The sequence below is a fragment of the Thamnophis sirtalis genome, unplaced genomic scaffold, assembly GCF_051295495.1.
Source record: "Thamnophis sirtalis isolate CommonGarterSnake01/CBP01778 unplaced genomic scaffold, rThaSir2_p1.2 scaffold_3, whole genome shotgun sequence".
In the NCBI taxonomy this organism is placed as follows: domain Eukaryota; kingdom Metazoa; phylum Chordata; class Lepidosauria; order Squamata; family Natricidae; genus Thamnophis; species Thamnophis sirtalis.
Genome location: NW_028261383.1, coordinates 133,270,261 through 133,293,339, shown reverse-complemented (window position 1 = coordinate 133,293,339; position 23,079 = coordinate 133,270,261). Strand labels below are relative to the sequence as shown.

Genomic DNA, 23,079 nt, shown 5'->3' with positions numbered 1-23,079 from the left:
AAAATAAGCGCTTGGCCTTATTTTCGAGGAGGGCTTATTTTGGGGGGGGGGGCTTATTTTAGCGCATGTGCTCAAAAGCCCAATTGGGCTTATTCTCTGGGGAGGAGAATTTTCAGGGAAACAGAGTACTTTCATAAACTTTTTCCCCGCATGGGCAGTGTTCCCCAACTTCCCCAGGAATTGACCAATGAACCAGCTTGTTGCCTGAGCCTGACATTATGGGACGCGAGTAACTGGCCAAAGATCAGCCAGCTGGTTTTCATGTCTAAGTTGGGACTAGAATTCAGAGTTTCTAGCTTTCTAGTCTGGGGCCTTAATCACTAGACCAAACTGCTTCCATTTAATATTTTCATAAACATTCATTCATACAAAGACAAACATTTGTGTTTTGTGACCAAAGTTGCATTCTAGAAATCCACCTAGTTGATATTTGTCTCTAGATCTGATCAGAGTCTGACAAATCACTTAGGAGTTTTAGAAACTCTGGAACCTTAACATGGAGGCCTAGTGTTCCTAGCCAACCAAGAGGTACAGTTCTGTCCCAATCTTCATGTTGTTACTAGTCAGATTTTGAACTGTTCCGTGGAACCTTGGCACATATATGAAAACACATTTTGGTCCTTAGGCAATTTCACTGATTAGATTTTTTTCCCCAAAGCTTTAGTGAGGAAATTCATATTCCGAAGGGAAATCAAATATTCAAAGTTGCAAATACCAGGATTTTTTATATACCATAACTGGATATTTTTGGGTAAATGACCAATGACTGTTAGGCAGTTGGCCACGCTGGGCTTTCTTTGCCCCAGATCTTCAGGAGCCGGAATTAACAATATATATAAAGTAGCTTAAGCAAGATCTACAGGAGTATCTTATTTTATTCCTGTAAATAAGAAGGGAATTAGTAAATCCTCAGGGCAAAATTGGTACAAGTAGCTAATTTAACAGACATTCCGCTGATAGGAAAAGGCCGCTGGTATATTAATGTCATATTTTACCAAAGGGAACCTGACATATTTGCTATTAGAAACTCTAACATTACAAAAATCTGAATTAAATGGTATTTATATATTTTCTGGCTTTATACTTCTCGGCATTGAACTTTGCCTCTTGCCACTCTGAAAAATTATACTGCTCATCCCATGTTTAAATTAAACCCCCCACACACTGAGTTTTACATTTTAAAAAAGTTTCCCAGAATGTGCTTACAGTACACACATGGATAAATTGAAAAGCCATTAGCTCTTGGCACATTGGGAAATATTCCATTTCTGGACCTCAATATAACGACAGATGGAAAAGTTCTTTATTCTTCTGTGCTGAAAACAACTATAAATCCCAGATTTGCCATCAGTATCCATTTCAAGTCTTTACATTCTTTTTTGCCTGCAAAGAAAGATCAGTTATGTTAGAAAGAATGTTAAGAATTATGTAAATATATTCATATCAATATATCCTGTAGCATAAGGCCAATGAGATTTTGAAATGGATCAGTTGTCTGCTATCATTTTTATAACAATTAATTAATTGCAAAGCAAATATGGTATAGGTAGTCCTTGACTTACAACCATTCATTTAATGACCGTTCTAAGTTATAATGGCATTGGAAAAAAGTGATTTCTGACCAATTTTCACACTTAGAATCGTTGCAGTGCCCCCCTAGTCATGTGATTAAATTGGAGCGCTTGGCAACTGGCATGTATTTATGACAGTTGCAGTGTCCCGGGGTCATGTAACCTTCCCAATTGGCTTCCAACAAGCAAAGTCAATGGGGGAAAATCAGATTCATTTAACAACTGCAGTGATTTGCTTAACAATCATGGCAAAAAAAAATGTTGTCAAATGGGGAGCAACTTACTTAAAATTTCATGCTTGGCAATGGTGGTTATGGGTCACAGACTACATGTATATCTAAATATTTAGATTCTCTTAACTTCCATATTAAAAGAGGTAAGCTTGTCCCAAAGAAAATCAGGTTTTTTTTAATCATAGTAGTTTCTTTCAGAAGTTTCTTTGGCCAAACTAAGCCCATGATGGCAAATCTATGGGGCGCGTGCCACAGGTGGCAAGCACAGCCCTCTCTGTGGGGACTGCAGCGGTTGTCCCAGCCCAGCTCCAGCACGCATGCGTGTGCGCCTCCCACTGGCCAGCTGGTCTTCAGATCTCTGCCGAGGGGCGCATGTGGGGGAAACGCGTGTACATGCACGGGGCAGGGTGCATGCACAGGGGGGGCACTTGCATTGCATTTTGGGGCCTCATGCAGCGCCGTGTCCCATTTTGGCTTCCAGGTTGGTGCAGGAGGCATTCCAGGCCCAAATGGGGTGCAGGGCACCACACGAGGGTTCCCCGCACCCTGTTTTGGCCTGGAAAGCCTCCTGCACCAACCTGGAAGCCAAAAATAGGCAAGGGTATGTGTGGCTCATACATGGGGGAGCGTGGTGTGTCGCACATGCATGTGTGGAGGTGTACATGCATGGAGCGTTGCACATGCATTGCATTATGGGTGCGGGCTCGCTTTTGGCAAGTGACGGCAAAAAGGTCAGCCATCACTGAAGTAAGCTACAATGAAATGAACAAAATCCCACAACAGCACCAGCAAGTTTCAGATAAGTTCACATGATTCTGTTGTGTAATATGGTTTTCTAGCAGCAGAACTGATTAGCAGACCTCTTGCCAACCCTTGAATTTCAAATACAGGCTGTCCTCGAATTACAACCATTCACTTAATGACTGTTTGAAGTTACACTGGCACTGAAAAAAAGTGACTTGACTGTTTTTCACATTTACGACCGTTGCAACATCCCCATGGTCACATGATTAAAATCTGGATGCTTAGCAACTGACATGTATTTATCGCAGTCTCCCGGGTCATGTGATCCCCTTTTGCGACCTTCTGACAAGCAAAGTCAATGGGGAGCCAGGTTCACCGTGTAACTAAAACATCTGCTGTGATTCACTTAACAACTGTGGCAAGAAACGTCATTAAATGGGTCAATTATGGTCCTAATCCAAGGACTATCTGCATAAACAGATGCCTTCTTACAAGTATGAAGTTTTTGGAAAACACTGAAAGACACTACAGCCTAAAAGCTGTAATAATGCACAACAGACAAGAAAGAACAACTCAGTGGTAATCCTAAAAGAAAAGAAAAGTTCTAGAGCTGCTGATGTCATTTACTACTGAACTTCCTTTCAATTTGTAGGTGCTATAAATTCTTTGCAGCAAGACTGAACTTCTGTTTTAAAAGGGGGGAGGGGGGAATGGAGAGAACTTTAATGTCCTATGCCTGTAAACTAGGATTGTTTCCATGATTTCTTGATCAGCATTCTACATTTCCAGCTACCAAATATAGAAGAGGACAGCACATTTTTATTGTATATTTATATACCTCTGTATTTATAGCATGTTTTGTTCCTAACCAGATCCCAAATGAAAAGTTAACCCTGTGAAATGAAAAACAAAATGCAAACAACTCACAGCTTCTGTGAAGCAATCCATCAGCATTGCAAATTCCTTGGCACACACATCCTTTTTCAAGTTTCCATGTTCAGTAGTATTGGATGCAATACATTTGCCATAAACTGAGGCCTGCAAATATCAGCTCTAATTAGATGCAGACTGCAAGGGACATTAAAACTCTGGTAGACCCTAAGCAAGTTTTATCTTTTTAGGCCTTTACTGCAGTAATAATCCAGGTGCTTAAGAACACAAAGGTATAACCAGAGACCTATATTCTTCAGCAAGTTACAAGCAGTTAGTCAAGTAAGTAGATATGTAATAAATATTATCTCAATTTTAGGATATATGGAATTTTATTTTACTGTTACTTTTCACATGTCCTGGTTTTGGGTTTTTTTTGTTTGTAGCTTAAAATATGTTCATAAACAACAAAGATTTAATAGTCCTTAGGCACTGTGTTTATGAGATACCATGGACATAATAATGTACTATCTGGTCTGGGTATGTATTTGGTTTTTCCAATTTGTTCCACTTTGGCTTTTAAGTCACCTAGAGATTTCTAACCTCTGCCAAACTTTACTCAAAGGAATAGGATTAACTCATACTGTTCTGTCTTACAAGACAATTTAACCTGATAGGAGGAAACATTACCCAGCACAGCAAAGAGAAATGGTGCAGTGCTTTTCCTTTAAAAAAATGGAATACATACAAATACATGCCTGCGTGCAACAGTTCAGAAAGGGACAGGATCCTGAACAGACAGCAGTTACACCTTTTTCGCTCTGTGTCTTTCTTGCTGACATTTATTTACTTCCTTACTTTTGGGACTTATTATATGGCTGCCTCACATAATGACTTCAGGCAACTCACTATCCATAAAAACACTGTCAAAACAAAAGTACCCCTCCTTTCAGGTTCCCGACCAAACAACCTCCCAATTCAACCCCATCTTGGTCCAACTGTCACAGCAATAGTAAGCTCTTCATGACCCTCTGGAAGGCTAAAAGGATAGGAATTTCTCATATAGGAGGCTATTCCAATGTAGTGGCCACTGAGGTGTATCTTTGAGGGCCCATCAACTGACAACATTTAAGAGAGGGAATCTAGAATGGATCTATCTCTCCATCATCTATCAATCTATCTATCCTAGTTAGATGGGCAGCGAGAGGCAGTTCTGCCAATCATCCAGCTTTGGTCCATATACAGTGTATTAAAGATGATGATAACCAGCACTTTAAATTACATCCAGAAAATAACTGGGAGCTACTGCAGTTCACACAACCATGGTGTTAATCAGGTGCAGGGCACCTAAGCTGTGTGCCCCTGCATTCTGAACCAGTTGCAACTTCCCAAAGGTCTTCAAATGCATCCCCATATAAAGTGTGTTGCAGTAATCCAAATGAGAAGTGACTAAGGTATGAGTGGGTCAGTGGTGGGTTCCTACCAGCGTTACTACCAGTTTGGTGAGCGAGCAAGCGTGTGCGCAATTGAATGGAAAAATATTGAGAAAAAAAGGAAAACAAGTGAGGAGCAGCAATTCAAGCTGCTGCCCAGAATCAGCTGGGCTTCAGAATCTGAAATAAAGGTTAAATATAACCAGGGGTGGGTGAGCAGGCCCACTTTCAAGGGAAGAGAAAACCAGTTCGCTCTGTTTGAAGGCAGCACTATTGGTTTGGGAGAACCGGTCCGAACCGGTGGGAACTCACCACTGGAGTGGGTGCAAGTGGTGCACTAGATTAATTTGTGTAAAGTCCTCCCCCTCCAGCACAGCTGCCACCTGCTCTTCCAGGAGGGCCCCTAAATGTTACTCCATCCAGAGTCAGAAATGTCAACTCTGGTTCAGTGGGGTCAGGGTGGAGGAACACAAAGATCCACAACCCTTCTATCTTCCTAGGGTCAAGTTGCAGTCCTTCCCATCCAGGACCTTACAGCTTCTAGGGCACTGAGCCACCCTCTGAACAGCCTCACTTGCCTAGCATGGAAGAGAAGAATTGTATATGAACAGCATACTGATGCTCCAAAACCCCATGCAGCTTAAATCTATAAGTCAATGTTTTTCAAACTTGTCAACAAACATTCTCCTTTATTGCTTAAACTTGTCAAATTTTAAGATGGGTGGGCTTCAACTCCCAGAATTCTCTGGACATTATGGAGCTCCAAAGCTAGAGAATTCTGGGAGATGAAGTCCATGTCTCAAAAGTTGACAAATTTAAAAAACACTGGGATGTTAAATAGGTGATCAACACTACCTAAAACTCTTTACTCCTTCCTGCCAGGAAGAGCGCAACTAATCTAGCTTCCCTTTCCTATATTACTGTTGCTGTCATTACTGATCATCACAGAGTCAGCCAGATGTTCAGACTGGGTTTGGCATGTTTGTTTACCTATTAACTGGTTAGGATTTGGGATAGGCAGATTTGGATGTTTGACGGTGTTACAGGATGGAATACTATTATTATTAATTGTTATTGATTATTATTATTACGTTATTATTCTCCCTTTTGTTCATTAAACTGAAACTCAGTCAACTGAACATTTACAAATGTGTCACAAACACCATTGGCTGGTGCTAATGGTTGATACGGGTTGCTGCCAGCATCCTAGGTATCATCCAAGTAAAATATTCTTAAAATAGTATATTATCATTATCATTATTGTCATCAACGAACAGATTTTCTCCAGGACGGTTTCCCCTAAATGCTGATTGAGTGGGATGAGGTGACGGGGATGCTGCTGCCCCTGCAACTTGCCCCTTCCGGACCCCCTACCTGCTCCCCACAACTCGCCAGCAGCTCAGGGAAGCGCTGCACCCTCGCTCGGACGCGTTCCCAGACTGCTCGACTGGACATAACCGGAAAAGTAAAAGCCAGCCTCCCCAGCTATCGGCTAGACGCGGCCATAACCAGGCCCGAAACAGCTTCCTTCAAGAAGCAACACTCTTTCAACCGCCCTTCGCCTCTCCACCGTCGGCCAGGAGCTGGGCCTTAAACCCGACCCCGCTTTCCTTCAGGGGGAACGGCTGCACGCTCCCTGTCCTCTGATTGGGTCCCGTTCTGCGCCAGAAGCTTCCGATTGGACGAGAAATGGAAAGCCACGGGGCCGTGGCTCTCGCCGTTAGCTGGCGGCGTCTGATGACGACAGAGGCAGCTGTTTGCCGAAGCACGTGATTGGCTGGATGGGGATATGGTCGCCATTCGATTGGAGTACTTGGCGCCCCAGGAGGCGGGGTGTTGAAGCGTATGGCTGAACCCGGAAGTCACCATGGCGGCTGTCCCTTTGCGAGATCGGCTGAGTTTCTTGACTCGGGTTAGCGTGGATAATAATACGATACTTTGCTTAGGGACGGGACGTGTGGAGATTTAGCGTATTAATTTACCCTAAAATCTCTGCGGTAGGGTGGAGGTCAAGATGCCAGATGGAGTTATGGATTCCCCCCCCCCCTGGAAATGTATTAAATACTTCAGTTCTTTTTATAGCTCGATACTTTAGCAGCATAAGGGCAGAGAAGAAAATAAAGATGGGTTATGGACTATTTTATCCGTGCAAGGTGTAGACGTGGAGCTTGCATGTTGCATGCTGAGCCATTGAAAAGGCTTGCAGAATCATTCTCTTTTTCTTTGTTTACAATAACATCAGGCCTTGATCAATTGTAAAGCATTAAAACATACAATATACTTACTAACACTGAAGTAATGCAGTCTCTAAAGGGCTATGAGACCAGTAGCATATGTGAATTGGGATAAAAAAAATGAAGACACCAATTGTTTTCATCCCAGCATCAATACTTTACTTTTCCAGTTGCTATGCTGTATGTCAGTGATACAGTAATAGTGGCTTACAGCGGTCTGATGCTACCAGGGAATTTAATTGAAATAAGCATTTTACAAAGATTGTTGAAGCTGGATAAATTATACTAGCCAGATAGTAAGTCCAGCAAGGCACAAACCACAAGTGATGATATTAAAGTTCCACTTAGCAGCGCAAACATAGGATGACACCTACTTGTAAAAAGAGGTGTTACCAGCTGCCTCAAAAATAACCAGTGATAACTCGAAGAGATGTCAACCAGTGTGCAGGGGAGTCACATTGTTTTAGGTTAAGTTTGCTTGAAATGAAATAACCATTCAAGCATTTGGAAGCAAAGAAGATCATTTTTTTTCCGTCTGCATTTGGAGATGTTTTTTTGGGTTTTTTTTGCCCTTTTTGGCTAGAGAAAATGCAGGTTTCATTCTTTTTTTTTATACCAACTAAAATTTGTAAAAAGATATTTGTAAATATTGTAAAACATAAAATACTTTTTTCTTCTATCAGGGTGAATGAACTCCAATAGTAATGCTTCCTTATTCATGAAATGATACTATTAGGCTACCTGTATGTTTTCATTGCTATGTATGCTCTTTTTAATTTCTGTTGCCTCATACTGCCATTGATTCTTGATACTAACAATTACATATTAAGGGAAAGTGACTTTTTTATATATGTGTGTTCTTTTCTTCAGCTACCCACACTAATCAAAGGCACCTCAGATGATGAAGTTCCATGCCCAGGTTATCTGCTTGAAGAGATTGCCAGTATCCTTTGATCTTTAGAACAGTTGGATGATCTGTATGTGATCTATTCATGAAATAATTTTAGTTATGCAGTACTCACTTTCGTGAATAGCAAAAATGTGTGGCTCTAACAAAGTCTAATATATCTAAAATTCTGGAATCTTGCAACAGATTGGGAGACCAGCTGCTACATTTTTTCAGTTGCATCCTCCCATCTCCTAAATTCCATACCTTCATACTGAAAACCCATTGTATTAAAAAAAAATCTTATTCTAGCAATACAAGAAATGTAGAAAGCCGATCAGCACAAAAGTTTGAGTGATCCTTGTCTATCAATTCCTTTACTTTGCTAACTCTTTAACATAAACTTCCAGAGATCTCCCATGAATCAACAGGAAGCAGTCACTGTCTCCTTGAATACCTCCTCAATCGTCTTCAGAGCAACTCATGTCATATCAAGCTAAAGGTAAAAAAAAGTGATTTGAAAGAATGTGGCCAAAACTAGAGTTGGTCTTTGGAGTAGGCATCCTTAACTTTGAAACAAAAGCAAAGATTTATACTTTTAAATCTATTTTCACAATCCCAACTTAGCTTCTGCATTCTTAGGTACTTAAGATCCTGCTCTATATGTGTACCCATGGCTCGTCACCTTTCCTTCTGCAGCTTAAGAGGAATTCTTCATTCATTCAGGAAGCCATAGGTAGGTCAGAGATTCCAACAAGAATAACTATCTTCCTAATAATAGTTATATAATGTTCATTCAGCACCTATGTGATCTCTTTTACACAAATTGATGAAAACAGCAGCAGATTTAATGTTATTGTCATACATTACAGCTGATACTAAGAGAAGATAGGTTTGCCTAAGGCTAATTAGTAAGTTTGGGTCAGAAAATAGCTCAGATGCAAACTATTAGTTATATAACCATCAGGGAATAGGTCCCACTGATCTCCTGGGTTAGGGATATATGGAAAAATACCCCTTGACACTACACTAGAAGCAAATGGGAGAAAACAATTTTCCCTTCTCCAGATTTTGTCATCAGTAGTCCATGAGGAGAACATAGCTGTCATTGTACTATCAGTTCTAAAGTATCTTTCCCTGCCAAGAAGACGGCTCCAATAAAACAAACATTTTAATTACTTTACTTTTTCAAATAAGTTGAAGGTGTTGCTCCTAGTGGACAACTCTGACTATAGATATCTCTTGTGCTCACTTTATTTTCTATAGCATAGGGAAGAGGGAGATGGAGATGAATTGGCAACTATTGCCAATATTGTAGTTTCTGCGCATATTTGCCTGCATAAAACCTCATTGATTATTCTGCATCAATATGAAAGTCACAAGTGATCTTTATTACATAACTCTTTGTGATTGTGGAACTTAGGAGCTATGGTGGCACAGTGGATAGAATGCAGTATTGTGGGTTAACTCTACACACGATCAGGAGTTTGAGCCTGATTGGCTCACGATTGACTCAACCTTCCATTCTTCAGTAAAATAAGGACCCAGATTGTTGGGGGCAATATGCTAACATTGTAAACCACCTAAAGCATTATGAAGTGGTAGATAAAGTCCAAGTGCTATTGCTATTACTTTCTCTGTTGGGGACATGTTTTGTACTAGGATTGTTGATATGGAACTTGTTGCATAGGATGTTTTTCATTGCTGCAAAACAGGCTCAGCTGCTTTGGCTGATTCTGTTTTTAGCAGTCTATAAGGAGTGAAACCTATGCAAAGCACACATGCATTCTGCTCTTTTGCTGCCTCACCATCTCTCTCCTCTACCCTGTAGGATTCACAGGGCCTCCTGATCCTCTCCATGGCAACAGCTTGCATCAGAAAGTGCGGATGACTGCACAGGTGAGTGACAAGACCCAGTCATAAAATTTTGATGCTCTCAAAGCCTACTGTGTAGAAGGGCTTTCTGTATGACCGTTCATCACATTGCCCTTTGCTTGCCTCTCCTTGTAGGACCTGGCAGGCACTTTATTTTCAGATGTGCTGTTGCCTCAATGTGTTACTCAGCCATCTAAAGAGCTGCCTTCATCAGGTAAACCAATACTGCCAAGATAAGACCCTAGTGCCTGTGTAGTTCCCCTGTATTACCTTTTTCAGTTAAAAATATGTAATTTTATTTTCCTTTTCCTCATTTTTCCTCTTTTCCTTCCATGCTAAGGTGAGCATGACTTCCTGGCCCTCAATAACAGAGGGAAGAGAATACTACCTTTGAGAATGATACTGTCCAATTACTTCTGGTTTGGGGGTGTTGAACCATCTATTTTGCCTTTTTCAAATATTCCAGAATTAAGCCTGGCATTAGAGCTATAGCAGAATTATAACTCTAGGCCCAATTATTGTGGCCAGGTGGGAATAATTTCACTGTGAAGCTGCTTGCAGCAAAGCTTCAGCTGAGTAGAAGGAACAACTGTTGAGAGTAAGAATGGATAGGCTCCTTCCATTTCCATGCAGCCTTTGTTGTTAGGATGAGAGAAGTAAAATTTATTCTGTTTCTGTGCCTCTCTTTAGCCAGGAAGTAAGTCAGTTGCTACTATAACCTCAGCCTGACATTGGAAGAACTCGGCCTCGTGGTTTCAGGCAATTTGTCTTCAGATCCAATAATCTGCTAACAACAATTCATTTGCATACCTACAATCTGGTGGTATATTTTCTGAGAAGAAGCAGTTCTCAAAATACCCGAGCTTTCTTATCTCAGTGGCAGTTTTTGACCATTTCTTTATTTGAATGAATAGAATGTGAATGGAGAGATAGTTTGGGGTAGTGGTTAAGGTGCTGGCCTAGAAACCAGGAGACTGTGAGTTCTAGTCCTAGGCAGGAAAGGTAGCTGGATGACTTTGGGGCCAGTTCCTCTCTCTCTAGGCCCAACCCAGTTTACAGGGTTGTTGTGAGGGAAATAAAAGGAAGAAGGAATATTAGATATGTCCACTTGTTTATAAAAATAGTTCACATCTTTGCAAGATGTGAAGTTTGTACAAACAAAATAAAAGGTTTTTTTTAAAAAGAAATGAGATTTTAATTTTTTTTTAAAAAAAATGACAGTAGGATAAAAATAATTGCTGTTAAAGTCATTTTCACCTGATGCTGATAAAGTGGATCAAAGCATATGTGAGCTGCCTGCAGAAGCACCATGCTGGATTCAGACTTCTTTTGTAAAGTTCCTTTCATGTCTCTCTTCCTAGGCATGGGAAATAGGTCCAGGCCCCCTGGCTCACTCGAAGGCTTTGGTTTTGAAAAGAACAGCTCTGGTAAGCATTTGGCTCAAGAGCTGAAGGGACATGATTTTTACGATACCCCCAGCTCTTTGGGCAAGAACCTTCTTCCGGCCTCCTAGTCTTCTGCTTCTTCCACTTGGCCTCCAGAATTTTGCTATTTATCATATTCAGAACTTTTCCTCTCCGGATTTCTAGCAGTATCCAGCAGAACTTGCTTGGGCTCATAGCCAATCTGAGCACTAAAGCAAGTTGAGCTGTACAGAAGAAATCAATTGAATACATTGCCAGAGAAGAGATCCTATGGTTTCACCTGACAATTTTGTACTTGGGGAGGATCAATTTGTTTCGTATGAAGCATAGGAATTTCAGCAGTTAGCAAATGCCCGTGATGGCGACCTATGGCACAGGTGCCACAGATGGCATGCGGAGCCATTTGTTAGGGCACACAAGACGTTGCCCTGTCAGCTCCAGTGCGCATTCACATGCTGGTCAGCTGATTTCAGCCTTCATTTTTGGCCATTTTTTGCCCTCCAAAGGTTTCAGGGAAGCCACCTGGGTTCCACCACAAAAGCGCGTAGGACAAAATCGCGCTCGACAAAAGCGCGCTGTGACGTCATCACAGCGCGACGGAAAAGTTCGAAAAAATGTAAAAATAAAGCTAAAACCTTCCCCTAACCCCCCCAAACCTAACCCTAAACCTAACCCTAAACCTAACTCTTAACCTAACCCTAAACCTAACCCTAAACCTAACCGTTAAAGTAACGAAAAACCTAACGCTAACCCTTAACCTAACGCTAACGCTCTAAAGCTAACCCTAACCCTTAACCTAACCCTAACCCTAACCCTAAACCTAACCCTTACCTTTATGTGAATCGGCTTGCTTTAATTTAATTTTTATTAATTTTTATTTGAATTTTTCGATCTTTTTCGTCGCGCTGTGATGACGTCAAAGGCGCGATTTTGTCGATCGCGCTTTTGTCGTCCGCGCTTTTGACGGGTCACGAGCCACCTGAAGCCTCTGGAGGGGACGGGGGGATGCCATTTTGGCCTTCCCCAGGTCCTAGAAAGCCTCTGGAACCTGGGGAGGGTGAAAAATGGATCCATTGCGTGTCAAAAACAGAGGGAAGGGTAGGGGACACTCCCATAGAATTATAGGTGTGGGCACACCCACACAACTCCCCTGCGCTCCCCCACTTTGGGCACGCAATGGGAAAAAGGTTAGCTATCATTGGCATATTTCAATGGAGATATAGCTATATAGGACCTAATGTCAAGGCTAGAGAGGGGAATGCCTGGGGGGGGGGAGAATGGAAAAATTGGGGGGAAACAGGTTTTTTTTTCATTTCCCCCCATTTTTTTTCAAAGCTGTTTGGAAAACCGGTTCCCTCCCCCCCCCCCATTTTTTCTGGGTTTTTTTCCAGCCTTCTCATCTCTAGTCAAGATGCTTGTTATTTTGGACTCTGTAGCTTAGCCCATCTCTTTTCCAAAAGATGGATATAAATTTATGCCCATTAGAAGTTATTTTTTGTGTCTGGCATTTTTCTCCCCCATAGTTACTTCCCTAAATGTAACACAACAAACATCGGATTTGTATAAATGGTTTCCTTTTATTGCTTTTTCAGTATCCCCTGGCAAAAGCCTGCTGGCTACCATCCAGAAGGCAGCTGAGGTGGTTGCCAATGTGGTGCTCCCTGGTCAGGAACTGACATGTCCCCCTCGGAGGGAGATGGCAGACAATGTCTACGAGCCAGTGATGGCACCTTCCCCTGGCAAAAGCCCCGCCATGCTCACTAAGCCACCAGTAACCCTAGCCAAGAAGATGCGAGGTAGGAGACACCTTCAATTCAGTAGATGTTAAACCTTGTTGTATGTTGCTGTTTTTGAGAAAAAGAAAAGGTATACAGGTAGTCCTTGGCTTACGACCATAATTGAGTCCCAAATTTTCATTGCTAAGCGAGACATTTGTTAAGTGAGTTTTGCCCCATTGTACGACATTTCTTGCCACAGTTGTTAAGTAAATCTGGCTTCCTCATTGACTTTGAGTACCAAAAGATCACAAAAGGTGATCACTTGAATAAATATGAACCAGTTGCCAAGCATCTGAATTTTGACCATGTGACCATGGAGATTACTGCAACGGTCCTAAGGGTGAAAAATGGTCATAAGGGTTTTTATTCAGTGCCATTGTAATTTCAAATGGTCACTAAACAAACTGTTGTAAGTCAAGGACTACCTGTAGATAATTACCGCAAGTGCAAAGAGAGGGGAGCATCTCATGATCTATATACATTTGCAACTTAAGTGCTCCTTGGCAAACCCCTAAGTCAACATCCACACATTTTCCAGTGTTTAGTGGTACTTTTAAACCAATTTCTTTGTATTTTGTTTGGGAGTTGAGGGTGATTTCAGCTGCTTTGAATTTTTTAATGCCATAACTATAGTAATAGGTTGCCTTGGACACTGGGGTTTTCTGGCTGGCCCTGCCTGCTTTCTGAGTAACACCTCATTATCATTTGGTGGTGTTCTGTCCCAGCCTTAGCAGAAGCAAGACACAGACTCCTTGTCACGAAAAACCTTCTCTTTATTTACCTCTTGTAAATTAATTGCATTCACCCACCAAAACATCCAGGCAAGAGTCCTTCAAAGAGTTAACTGCAGTAACAGACCTTATCAGTTCTTTGCGGTAATTGCAAGGCCCTGAGCTCCCAGCCAAAAGGCTGCAAATTAAGTTCTGGCAAGCAGTCTCTGGCACGAAACACAATGAGCAAAACCTTCAGAAATATAAACTGTTGTCTCCTACGACAACCACTCCCCTTTCCTTCTATTTATTCCCCAGCCAGGGAGGAGCCATTCAGCATTCATGTGTGCTTTGCTTCCCGAGTCGACTCTTTGTCCTCCGTTGTTCACCTCTCCTAACAGCTCTGCACATACATGCATCTGGAACAGACCCCAGCTGTTCTTCCTCCTCACTCATATCAGCCTCCAAAGGCAACTGCCTCTCCAGTGGTTGGGAAATGTCGGACAGCCCTGGCTCTCTGCATCCGACACAGAGCATCCATCAGAGCCTTCCCCAGACTCCAGAATCGACCCAAGTTCCTCCCCAACCTCCTCGTTGCCTGAGTCTGTCGCCAGCTGGTGGCCTTTTGCTCCTGAAGTACAGGAAATGTTGTTGAACATATTTCCTAAACTCAAACCAACCTTGAGGCACCAGTTAAGGTTGCCTGATTCCTCGTAGATTTTGAGGCATAGCAAAACAGGTAGTCCTCGACTTACGACCACAATTGAGCCGCAATTTTCTGTTATTAAGTGAGACATTTGTTAATTGAATTTTGCCTCATTTTATAACCTTTCTTGTTAAGTTGTTGTTGTTAAGTGAATCATTGCAGCTGATAAGTTAGTAACCCGTTTGTTAAGTGAATCTGGCTCCCCCATTGACTTTGCTTGTCAGAAGGTCGTAAAAGGTGATCACGTGACCTTGGGACACAGACACGGTCATAAATATGGACCAGTTGCCAGGCATCTGAATTTTGATCACATAATCATAGGGATGCTGCAAAGGTGGTAACTACGAAAAACTGTCGTAAGTCACATTTTTCAGTGCCTTTGTAACTTTGAACTGTCACTAAACAAATTGTTGTAAGTTGAGGACCATCTGTAGTGATAAATGAATGCCTTCCTTGGCTTTTGAAGAAGTCATTCGGTCCTATCACCCATTTCCTTTGCAAATTCTTTCTCAGTGAACCATCAGCCTGGACAAGCAGGAGGTGGGTGGGAGGACCTGGACACGGGGCTCAGCTCCCAGAATTCCTTGCAAGAGAATAGCGACCCGAGCAGAACTTGGGAATCCGGCAGCAAAGCAAGCAGTGATAATCACTCCAGCGCCTTGGAGCCAAGCAGTGGTGCTGACAGGTAAGAGAAGAAGCTGGGGGAGCTGATGGCTGGGCCTAAGCCAAGGGGAATATAGCCGAGAGAGAAAAGTGAATTTTTGGTTTGGACTGTGGAAGAGTCTGGTACAGGTCCCGAGGTGGCTAGGTTCAGCCCAGATCGGGCGAACCGGTAGTAGTGGTGACAGGAGGCTCCACCCGGACAGTTCTGAACATGCACAGAAGTGTCGCGCGTGGGAACATGCCTGAACCGGTAGTAAAAAAATTAGCCATCTACCTCTGTACAGGTCCTCTCTTGACTACAGAGCTCGCTGGAGAACTTTGAGCTAGTCATTATCTCTCAGCCCAGTACTCACAGGGTTGGTGGTGACAAAATGAAGGGAGACACCCTCTCCCCCTCTTGGGAGCTTCCAGAGGACAAGCATGTTATGCAGTTAATAAATACACACATGTTCACAATGTGAAGGTCAGTTGGAAGGCGGGATCTCTTGTGAGGCAGAGGAAGGGAAGGAAAAGATGTCTCAACGTTAATTTCTCCCATTTGTTTTTAGGATGGAAGCTGAAAACCTGAATGATTGTCTTCAAGAAATGAGTCTTGTCACTGGATTGACCAGGGGCTCCAAAGTCTTCCTGACTCGTGAGGAAACCCAGCACTTCATTAAAGAGTAAGAACCCCACAGGCTCTCCATATCCCAAAATAGGGCTCATCCCTGTTTATTCCCACTTTTTCTGCATCACTGGATAGTGTATGGTATCCATAAGGTAAAGGTTCCCCTTGCACATATGTGCTAGTCGTTCCCAACTCTAGGGGGCGGTGCTCATCTCCGTTTCACAACCAGCACTGTCCGAAGATGTCTCCGTGGTCATGTAGCCGGCATGATTAGGTGTTGAAGGCGCACGGAACACTGTTTACCTTCCCACCAAAGAAGGTTCCTATTTTTCTACTTGCATTTTTACATGCTTTCGAACTGCTAGGTTGGTAGAAGCTGGAACAATTAACGAGAGATCACTCCGTTACACAGCACTAGGGATTTGAACCACTGAACTGCCAACCTTCTGATCAACAAGCTCAGCATCTTAGCCACTGAGCCACCATGTCCCATATACTTATCTTTCAACAACTTTGCATCACGTTTTTAAAATTGTAAATAGTTGCAACTTAGTCCTTGTTTTCAGGGCTAAGGCTGAAGCAGAAAATCCCAATGGACCTTGTCCTCTGTTTATTAGAAGTACAAATAGTCCTCAATTTACGACCACAATTGAGCCCAAAATTTCTGTTGCAAAAGTGAAACATTTGTTAAGGGATTTTCGCTCTATTTTACAATTTTTCTTGCCATATATGTTAAATGAATCACTGCAGTTGTTAAATTACTAACATGGTCATTAATGAATGTTGTTTCCCCATTGATTTTGCTTGTCAGAAGGTTTCATAAGGTGATCCCATGATCCCGGGACGCTGCAACCATCATAAAAGTGAATCGGTTGTCAAGCATCTGAATGTAAATCATTTGACCAAGGGGATGCTGCAACTGTCATGTGAAAAACGGTCATAAGTCATTTTTTTCAGTGCCGTCGTTACGTTTGAACGGTCACCGAGCGAACTTTTATAAGTCGAGGACTACCTGTACAACAAATGAGTAACTTGCCATCTTGGCACTTCGTAATGATATTCCACCTCGCTTTGTCCTGCCTGATTTCCATAGGATGAGAGAGGCTTAAAACCGAATAGAGCGCATCTCTTTCTGAAAGATCTCTGCTGGCTACGTAAAGCGGTCACAAACATTCCGCTTTTGCAATTGTGTTGCTTAGGGATCTCCAGAGACCTGGGAGAAAGCGGCTGACCTTCTTCCTTGCCCCACAACGTTCTTTCCTTTTCTTCTCTCCCTGGTTGGGCTCTATGCCTTCTCTCTCTCTCTCCACAGGTGCGGAGTGCTGAACTGTGAAGTCGTCTTGGCTTTGCTTAACCGAACTTTGAAGGACCCCAGTGAGTGCATCTGTATGGTGAGGAAACTCCTAGGAAAACTATCTACTTCAGCAGGTTGCATTAAATCTCTCTTTGGTTTGGCTGATAAGCATCATTTTCTGAAACTGCAGCCATAGAACTCTGTTTTTTTGCAGCTGTCTCCTTTAGGGCTAACAGCAAGAGTAGGATTTCTTTCTTATCCATTATATCAGTACACTCACAGTAGTGTAATGGGGAACAACAGCTGCCTGGGGGTGTTCATTTTTAGGGCAACACATTAAGGAAAGGCTCGGACTTGTGTTCCTCATAGCAAGCCTTTTAATACTATCACAACAGGTGGCAGCATCTGTGTGTCTTTAGCTGATTACTGAAAAGTTAAGCAATTGAGCTGATCTCAAAATCCAATACTTGACTGGTACAGTGTTAAGGCTTTCAGGCTAGACTGAAGCAAAAAATAATTACATTTCAGAAGGCAGATTCTGCAATTGTGGCTATGTACACATAGAACATGGAACATACAATTTGTCTCCCTAACCATGTGCCTTTTTAAAAAAAATCCTTCCACAGAGGGCAATGTGTGCCATCTCTTCCCTTATGTGCTCCGACTTGCTCTCCCAGGATCATATCTTTGCCGTTACCCAGAAACACTTGCAGGAGCTGAGTGAAGGGAGCCCAGGATGTGTAGCCAACAAAGCAACAAAGGTAAATCCTGTTTTTGAAATGTCCACTTCCTAGGACATCGGGCTCTATGTCCCTTGTACTTTGGCATTCTATGTCATTTCTGCATTCTGAATAGGTCTGTGTGGGTTGACATATAGCAGTGTTGGTGAAACTTTTCAGCACTGATTGCTGAAATGGGAGCGTGCGTGACAGAAACCGGAAGAGCAGCCACCCGGTGCACATGTATACGCCGGCAAGATGATCTTCTGGTTTCTGGCATCGCATGTGCACTGGCCAGCTGGTCTTCACGCATGCGTGCGCACCAGAAATCGGAAGACCAGGTGCCAGTGTACATGCACTTGCCGGAAACTGGGAGAGCAGTTGCCTGGTGCGCATGCGCATGCTGGGAAGATGGTCTTCCGGTTTCCAGCATGCGCTCCAGCCAGCTGGTCTTTGCACACGCATGGGTGCCAGAAACCAGAAGACCAGGCAGCTGGTGCGCATGCACGCACCGGAAACCGGAAGAGCAGCTGCCCGGTGCACACATGTGCACCTGGTGGCTGCTCTTCCGGTTTCCAGTGCTGCCGCATGTATGAAGACCAGCTGGCTGGAACCCAGAACAGCAATGGGTGACAGCTCCAATGCCCAGAGAGATGGCTCTGCGTGCCACTTCCAGTATGCGTGCCATAGATTCGCCATCACCGGCATACAATATGTGTGTGTGTGTGTGTGTGTGTGTGTGTGTGTACACACCTTTGTTTTCAGCAGGAAAGGAATAGAAGAAAAAGCCAGTTTGGTCCAGGTACACTGGACCAGCTGCAGAAAAACCTGAGTTCTAATCTTGCCTTAGGTGCAGAAGCCAGCACGATGGCTTTGGGCCAGACACTCTCTCTTAGCTCTAGGAAGAAGTCAAGAACATTTGGAAAATGTTGCCAAAAACAGCAAGCATCTAGCCACCAGAAGTCAAGAATGATTCGAGACAAGGAAACAAAAAACCCGTAGATCTTCTATCCCTCTCTTTATTTAATATACTCGGGGAGACATTGCTTGGGAGATGCAAGCATCCTAAAGATTTAATAGAAGCAACAGCATTCACTACAAATGATGCTCTGAGTTTCAGATACACATGCACCCCCCCACCCCCAAGACAAGGGCATCATAGACAGTGCTTGCCTTCAATGAGTAAATGAGAACATCTAGTACTGTAGCTATGTTGCAACTAAATAGGGATGGATTGCATAGTCCCTGGATGGGAGTCTACTGATACATGCACTTTTCAAGCTAGATGCTCAAACTGAAAATAAAATAATGTAGATCATGCTGTCCTAAAGGAAATCAGCCCTGTCTTTTCTGTGGAAGGACAGATACTGAAACTGAAGCTTAACTACTTTGGCCACCTAATGACAAGAGAGGACTCATCGAAAAAGGTCCTGATGTTGGGAAAGATTGAATGCAAAAGAAGAAGATAGTAGAGGGTGAGATGATTAGATAGTGTTATTGATGCAATGTACATGAATTTGGGGAAACTCCAGGAGACAATGGAGGACAGGGGAGTCTGGCGTGCTATGGGCCGTGGGGTTGCGAGATCAGGTATGACTTATCAACGGAACAGCAGCAACAAGTGAAAATGAATCTAGTGTGGGAAAGTGTCTCTATAAGTTCCTTGAATGTGATTGCCTTCTTAGGTGTTGGTGGAAACTCTTCTTACTACCTACTGCAGTGTTGGCGAACCATTTCAGCACCAAGTACCGAATAGGTGTGTGTGTTTGTGTGTGTGCGCGCATGCATGCGCCAGAAACCAGAAAAGCAGCTGTCAGGTGCTCATGCGCGCACTGGGAAGATGATCTTCCAGTTTCTGGTGTGTGCATGTGAACCAGCCACCTGTTCTCCTGGTTTCTTATGTGCATGCTCACACACAGCTGGCCGGAGTGCATATATGCACTGGAAACAGAAAGATCATCTTCCTGGCATGTGCATGCGCACTGGGCAGCTGCTCTTCCGGGTTCTGGTGCTCCCGCCCATGTGAAGACCAGCTGGCCGGCGTGCCGGAACCTAGAAGATCAACAGATGACGGCTCGTGTGCCTGGAGAGATGGCTCTGCGTGCCACTTCCGGCACACATGCCATAGGTTGGCCATCATGGACCTACTGCCTTGTTGTTCTTGTCAATATCTTTTTTCTCTCTTCCTTCCTGCTTAAACAGATATTGCGTCAGTGTGAAGCCCTCTGCCGAAGCCATTCCATTTCCAAAAACCCACTGCCCGTGGCTGCCTCCTGTTCGTCTGCCAAGACAACCTTGGAGCATGCCGATGACCTGCTGACAAACACGGTGCCCTTCTCAGAAGACTCCTTCCTGAAGCCCATTAACCTGTCGCTGCAGCCCTCCCAAGCCCCTCAGCTCCTCACAAGCAACATGTTCCAACCAGCAGGACAGATGCCAGAATCCCTGTCCTGTGGCCAATTGGATATCCTGCCACCTGATCTCAGCCAGCAGGGGGCAGAAGGCAGGCTGCCGGGCTCTGACCCCCAAGAAGAAAGGCCCCCAAGGGGTGATCCAGATGGCACCGTTTCTTTATTCGCTGGCATGGAACTGATCGCACCTTCAAGCATGACACTAGCAGCATCTGTGCAGGGTTGTATTTCTCCAGGGCCGCAGGCAGCATCTCTCCCTGGGAATACAAGGGATAGTGAGGACAACCAGCAACTCTCTGCTTTTCCCTTCCTTCATATATAGCACTCCTCCGGATGCAATTTTAGTTGTGGGGCGGGGGGGGGGGGGGGGAGGATGAGCAACAAACCAACTATCTTTCTAGCTCTTTTCATTCCAGGGAGAGAGGCCTTCTGGTAGGATTTGGTCTAATTAGGGGCTGCAGTACAGTACAGTAGTTTGTCTGATCTTAACAGGAATTTTATCATCTTTATTCTTGACCGATTAAGAGGTGGGGGGAAGGCTGGTTTCTTATCATTCTATTCTGAAAAGGGTTTCGGTTGATATGTCCCACTAATTTATATTTTTACTGAATCCGTGAGAATGAGAGAGAAGACTTGAATCCTCGCTGCTGTCTCTTAAATGGGTTATTTTTATTGAGTGAAGAATAAAGATAATCATTTGTTCTTGTGAAGAACAATATAATTGGTTCTTATGAAAAATGTTACTCTCTTCCATTACTAAAATTGAGTCCCATTTTATATTATTTCTTCCTGCAGATTATGTTATTCAGGCTGCATCCCCCCCTCTTATCTCACTCCATTCCCTTTGACAGAGGCAGCTCCTCACTTGAGGCGTTAAGCCTGCCAAAATTCTTAAAGCTGAAAAAAATTAAAATGAATTGGAAATGAACTGGGGGGTGTTTGCTTACTCCCTACCATTTTCTGTTCCTTGTTCGTCTCAGCACATGCTGCTAAAGTATGAAATAAAGCAAAACAGGGACAAAATATCAAGAAAGCCCCATTTTCCTTCTGTCACTTTGTGACAGTTCCATCAACTGAACAAGGGGACAATATTTGTCAATGCTGTTATCCTTAGGCAACATAGCTAACTGAGGACAATTAGTTAATTCCTTCCAACCTTCCTTCTATTAGCTAGCATTAACATGTTCACACAACATATTAACACCTCTTGCCTAAATCATGTGTCAAAGGCCATTGTTTGAAATTCTGCTTGTAACAAATAGAGAAGAAGGTCTAGAAGAATAAAGATTACTGACTGTGCTAGTGACCTCTTCTGCCCACTCTGGGAAGGAAAGCTGATTATGGTCCACATAAAACCATTGTAGTTCTCAAACATCCTCACAAGTTGCTTAGTTGGGTGACTTTGTGAACTGTATGATCCCACTGCTACTTGAAACACAGGTAGCCCTGCTTTGCACCCAGCCTTCCCTTGTCTTCTCTAACCATTCCCTCTGCAAACAGGAAGGCTAGAATAAAGTTGTTGTCAGAAGCTTAGGTGGAGTTTCTAACACTCTGATCAACAGAAAATTATAAATGGTATTAATGTGGGTCAATATCAAGATTTGACTTTGTCTGGTAGCCCACAGACTCTAAAGCTTTGACCAGAAGAAGTAAAAAGCTCTTGGTTGGGCAGGGTGGCAGGAAATCCAAACACAGGATTGGTGAGCACCATGGTACCTGTTGTCCCCCAAATAGCACGGACAGCCCTCCAAAACTATGCTATCACATGACATGGAAGATAGGATACAAGACTTAAGGGGATACTGACAGGATAGATAGATGATAGATAGGTTCCACCACAAAACCGCGCTCGACTAAAGCGCGCTCGACGAAAACGCATAGCTGACATCACAGCGCCACGAAAAAAGCACGCTGCGAATGCTAAAGCTAAAATTAACCCCTAAACCTAACCCCCCCTAACCCTAAACCTAATCCTAAACCTAACTCTAAACCTAACACTAACGCTTAACCTAACCCTAACCCTAACCCTTACCTTAACGTGAATCGGCTTGCTTTTAAAGCACCCTTTTTTCTCCGCGGTCGCTGTTGTTGCCCTGCTGATGACGTCAGCGACGCGGTTTAATCGGGCGCGCTTTAGTGGAGCACGGTTTTGTTGTGCCACGGATAGATAGATAGATAGATAGATGATAGATAGATAACCGTATTTTTCAGTAACCTTCCCCTCAGTGGGGGGGGAATGGAGATTTTACAGTATCCTTCCCCTGGAGTGGGGAGGAAGTGGGGATTTTGCAGTAACCTTCCTCTGGAGTGGGAAGGGAATGGAGATTTTACAGTATCCTTCCCCTGGAGTGGGGAGGGAATGGAGATTTCACAGTATCCTTCCTCTGCCATGCCCATCAAGCCATGCCCACAGAACCGGTAGTAAAAAATAATTGAATCCCACCACTGGTGCCTAAATATAATGTTAGTAGAAATAGCCAACACTACTGAAACTGTGTTTCATAGACAGTTTCTTCGGCACCCCTATGGATATGATGGACCACAGCTCCCATCATCCATCACCAAGCCCTTCTATGTTGAAGCTGATGAGAATTGTAATTCCAATAAATTGAACAAGTGCAGCTGGTAAAGAACAATGATAATTGTTAATGCTAAAATACTTATATTCAGAATGGTTCTACTGGCTTTGTAGGCCCTTTCCAAACTGACACAGTATCACAATATAGCAAGAGAGAATGGCACAGGTAGTCCTCGATTTATGACTACAATTGAGCCCAATATTTCCAGTGCTAAGCAAGACGGCTGTTAAATGAAGTCTTGCTCATTTTATGACTTTTCTTGCCATGCTGTGATTGTTAAGTTAGTAACCTGGTTGATAAGTTAATCTGGCTTCCCTGTTGACTTTGATTGTCAGAAGGTCA

The 23,079-nt window shown here is 43.3% G+C and overlaps 2 protein-coding genes across 3 annotated transcripts; one reads left to right on the top strand and one right to left on the bottom strand.

Annotated features, from left to right (window-relative positions):
* Window positions 1-705: 705 nt before the first annotated feature.
* On the bottom strand, window positions 706-6,504 carry NDUFAF8 (NADH:ubiquinone oxidoreductase complex assembly factor 8). The gene is made up of 3 exons (XM_087710159.1): window positions 6,226-6,504; window positions 3,476-3,586; window positions 706-1,383 (listed from the first exon to the last, which is right to left on the bottom strand). The coding sequence occupies exons 1-3, from the start codon at window positions 6,304-6,306 to the stop codon at window positions 1,360-1,362; spliced, it is 216 nt and encodes a 71-aa protein (XP_087566285.1). The 5' UTR covers window positions 6,307-6,504; the 3' UTR covers window positions 706-1,359.
* Window positions 6,505-6,659: 155 nt separating this feature from the next.
* TEPSIN (TEPSIN adaptor related protein complex 4 accessory protein) lies at window positions 6,660-21,457 on the top strand. 2 transcript variants are annotated; one of them, XM_087710157.1, is made up of 13 exons: window positions 6,660-6,763; window positions 7,956-8,028; window positions 8,382-8,473; window positions 8,614-8,707; window positions 9,803-9,870; window positions 9,982-10,060; window positions 11,208-11,273; window positions 12,863-13,066; window positions 14,978-15,149; window positions 15,676-15,789; window positions 17,047-17,125; window positions 17,655-17,789; window positions 19,950-21,457. In XM_087710157.1, the coding sequence occupies exons 1-13, from the start codon at window positions 6,719-6,721 to the stop codon at window positions 20,478-20,480; spliced, it is 1,752 nt and encodes a 583-aa protein (XP_087566283.1). In that variant the 5' UTR covers window positions 6,660-6,718; the 3' UTR covers window positions 20,481-21,457. The 2 variants fall into 2 exon arrangements, with proteins under 2 accessions (XP_087566283.1, XP_087566284.1); XM_087710158.1 differs by lacking the exons at window positions 6,660-6,763; window positions 8,614-8,707.
* The last annotated feature ends 1,622 nt before the right edge of the window (window positions 21,458-23,079 follow it).

Coding starts and splice junctions, on each gene's coding strand:
- NDUFAF8 (XM_087710159.1), bottom strand. CDS start 6,306: ATGTCCAGTCGAGCAGTCTGGGAACGCGTCCGAGCGAGGGTGCAGCGC. Junction 3,587..6,225: donor TGGCGAGTTGTGGGGAGCAG/GTAGGGGGTCCG, acceptor TGATATTTGCAG/GCCTCAGTTTATGGCAAATG. Junction 1,384..3,475: donor TGGATTGCTTCACAGAAGCT/GTGAGTTGTTTG, acceptor CTTTCTTTGCAG/GCAAAAAAGAATGTAAAGAC.
- TEPSIN (XM_087710157.1), top strand. CDS start 6,719: ATGGCGGCTGTCCCTTTGCGAGATCGGCTGAGTTTCTTGACTCGG. Junction 8,474..8,613: donor CATGTCATATCAAGCTAAAG/GTAAAAAAAAGT, acceptor CTGCATTCTTAG/GTACTTAAGATCCTGCTCTA. Junction 15,790..17,046: donor ACCCAGCACTTCATTAAAGA/GTAAGAACCCCA, acceptor CTCTCTCCACAG/GTGCGGAGTGCTGAACTGTG.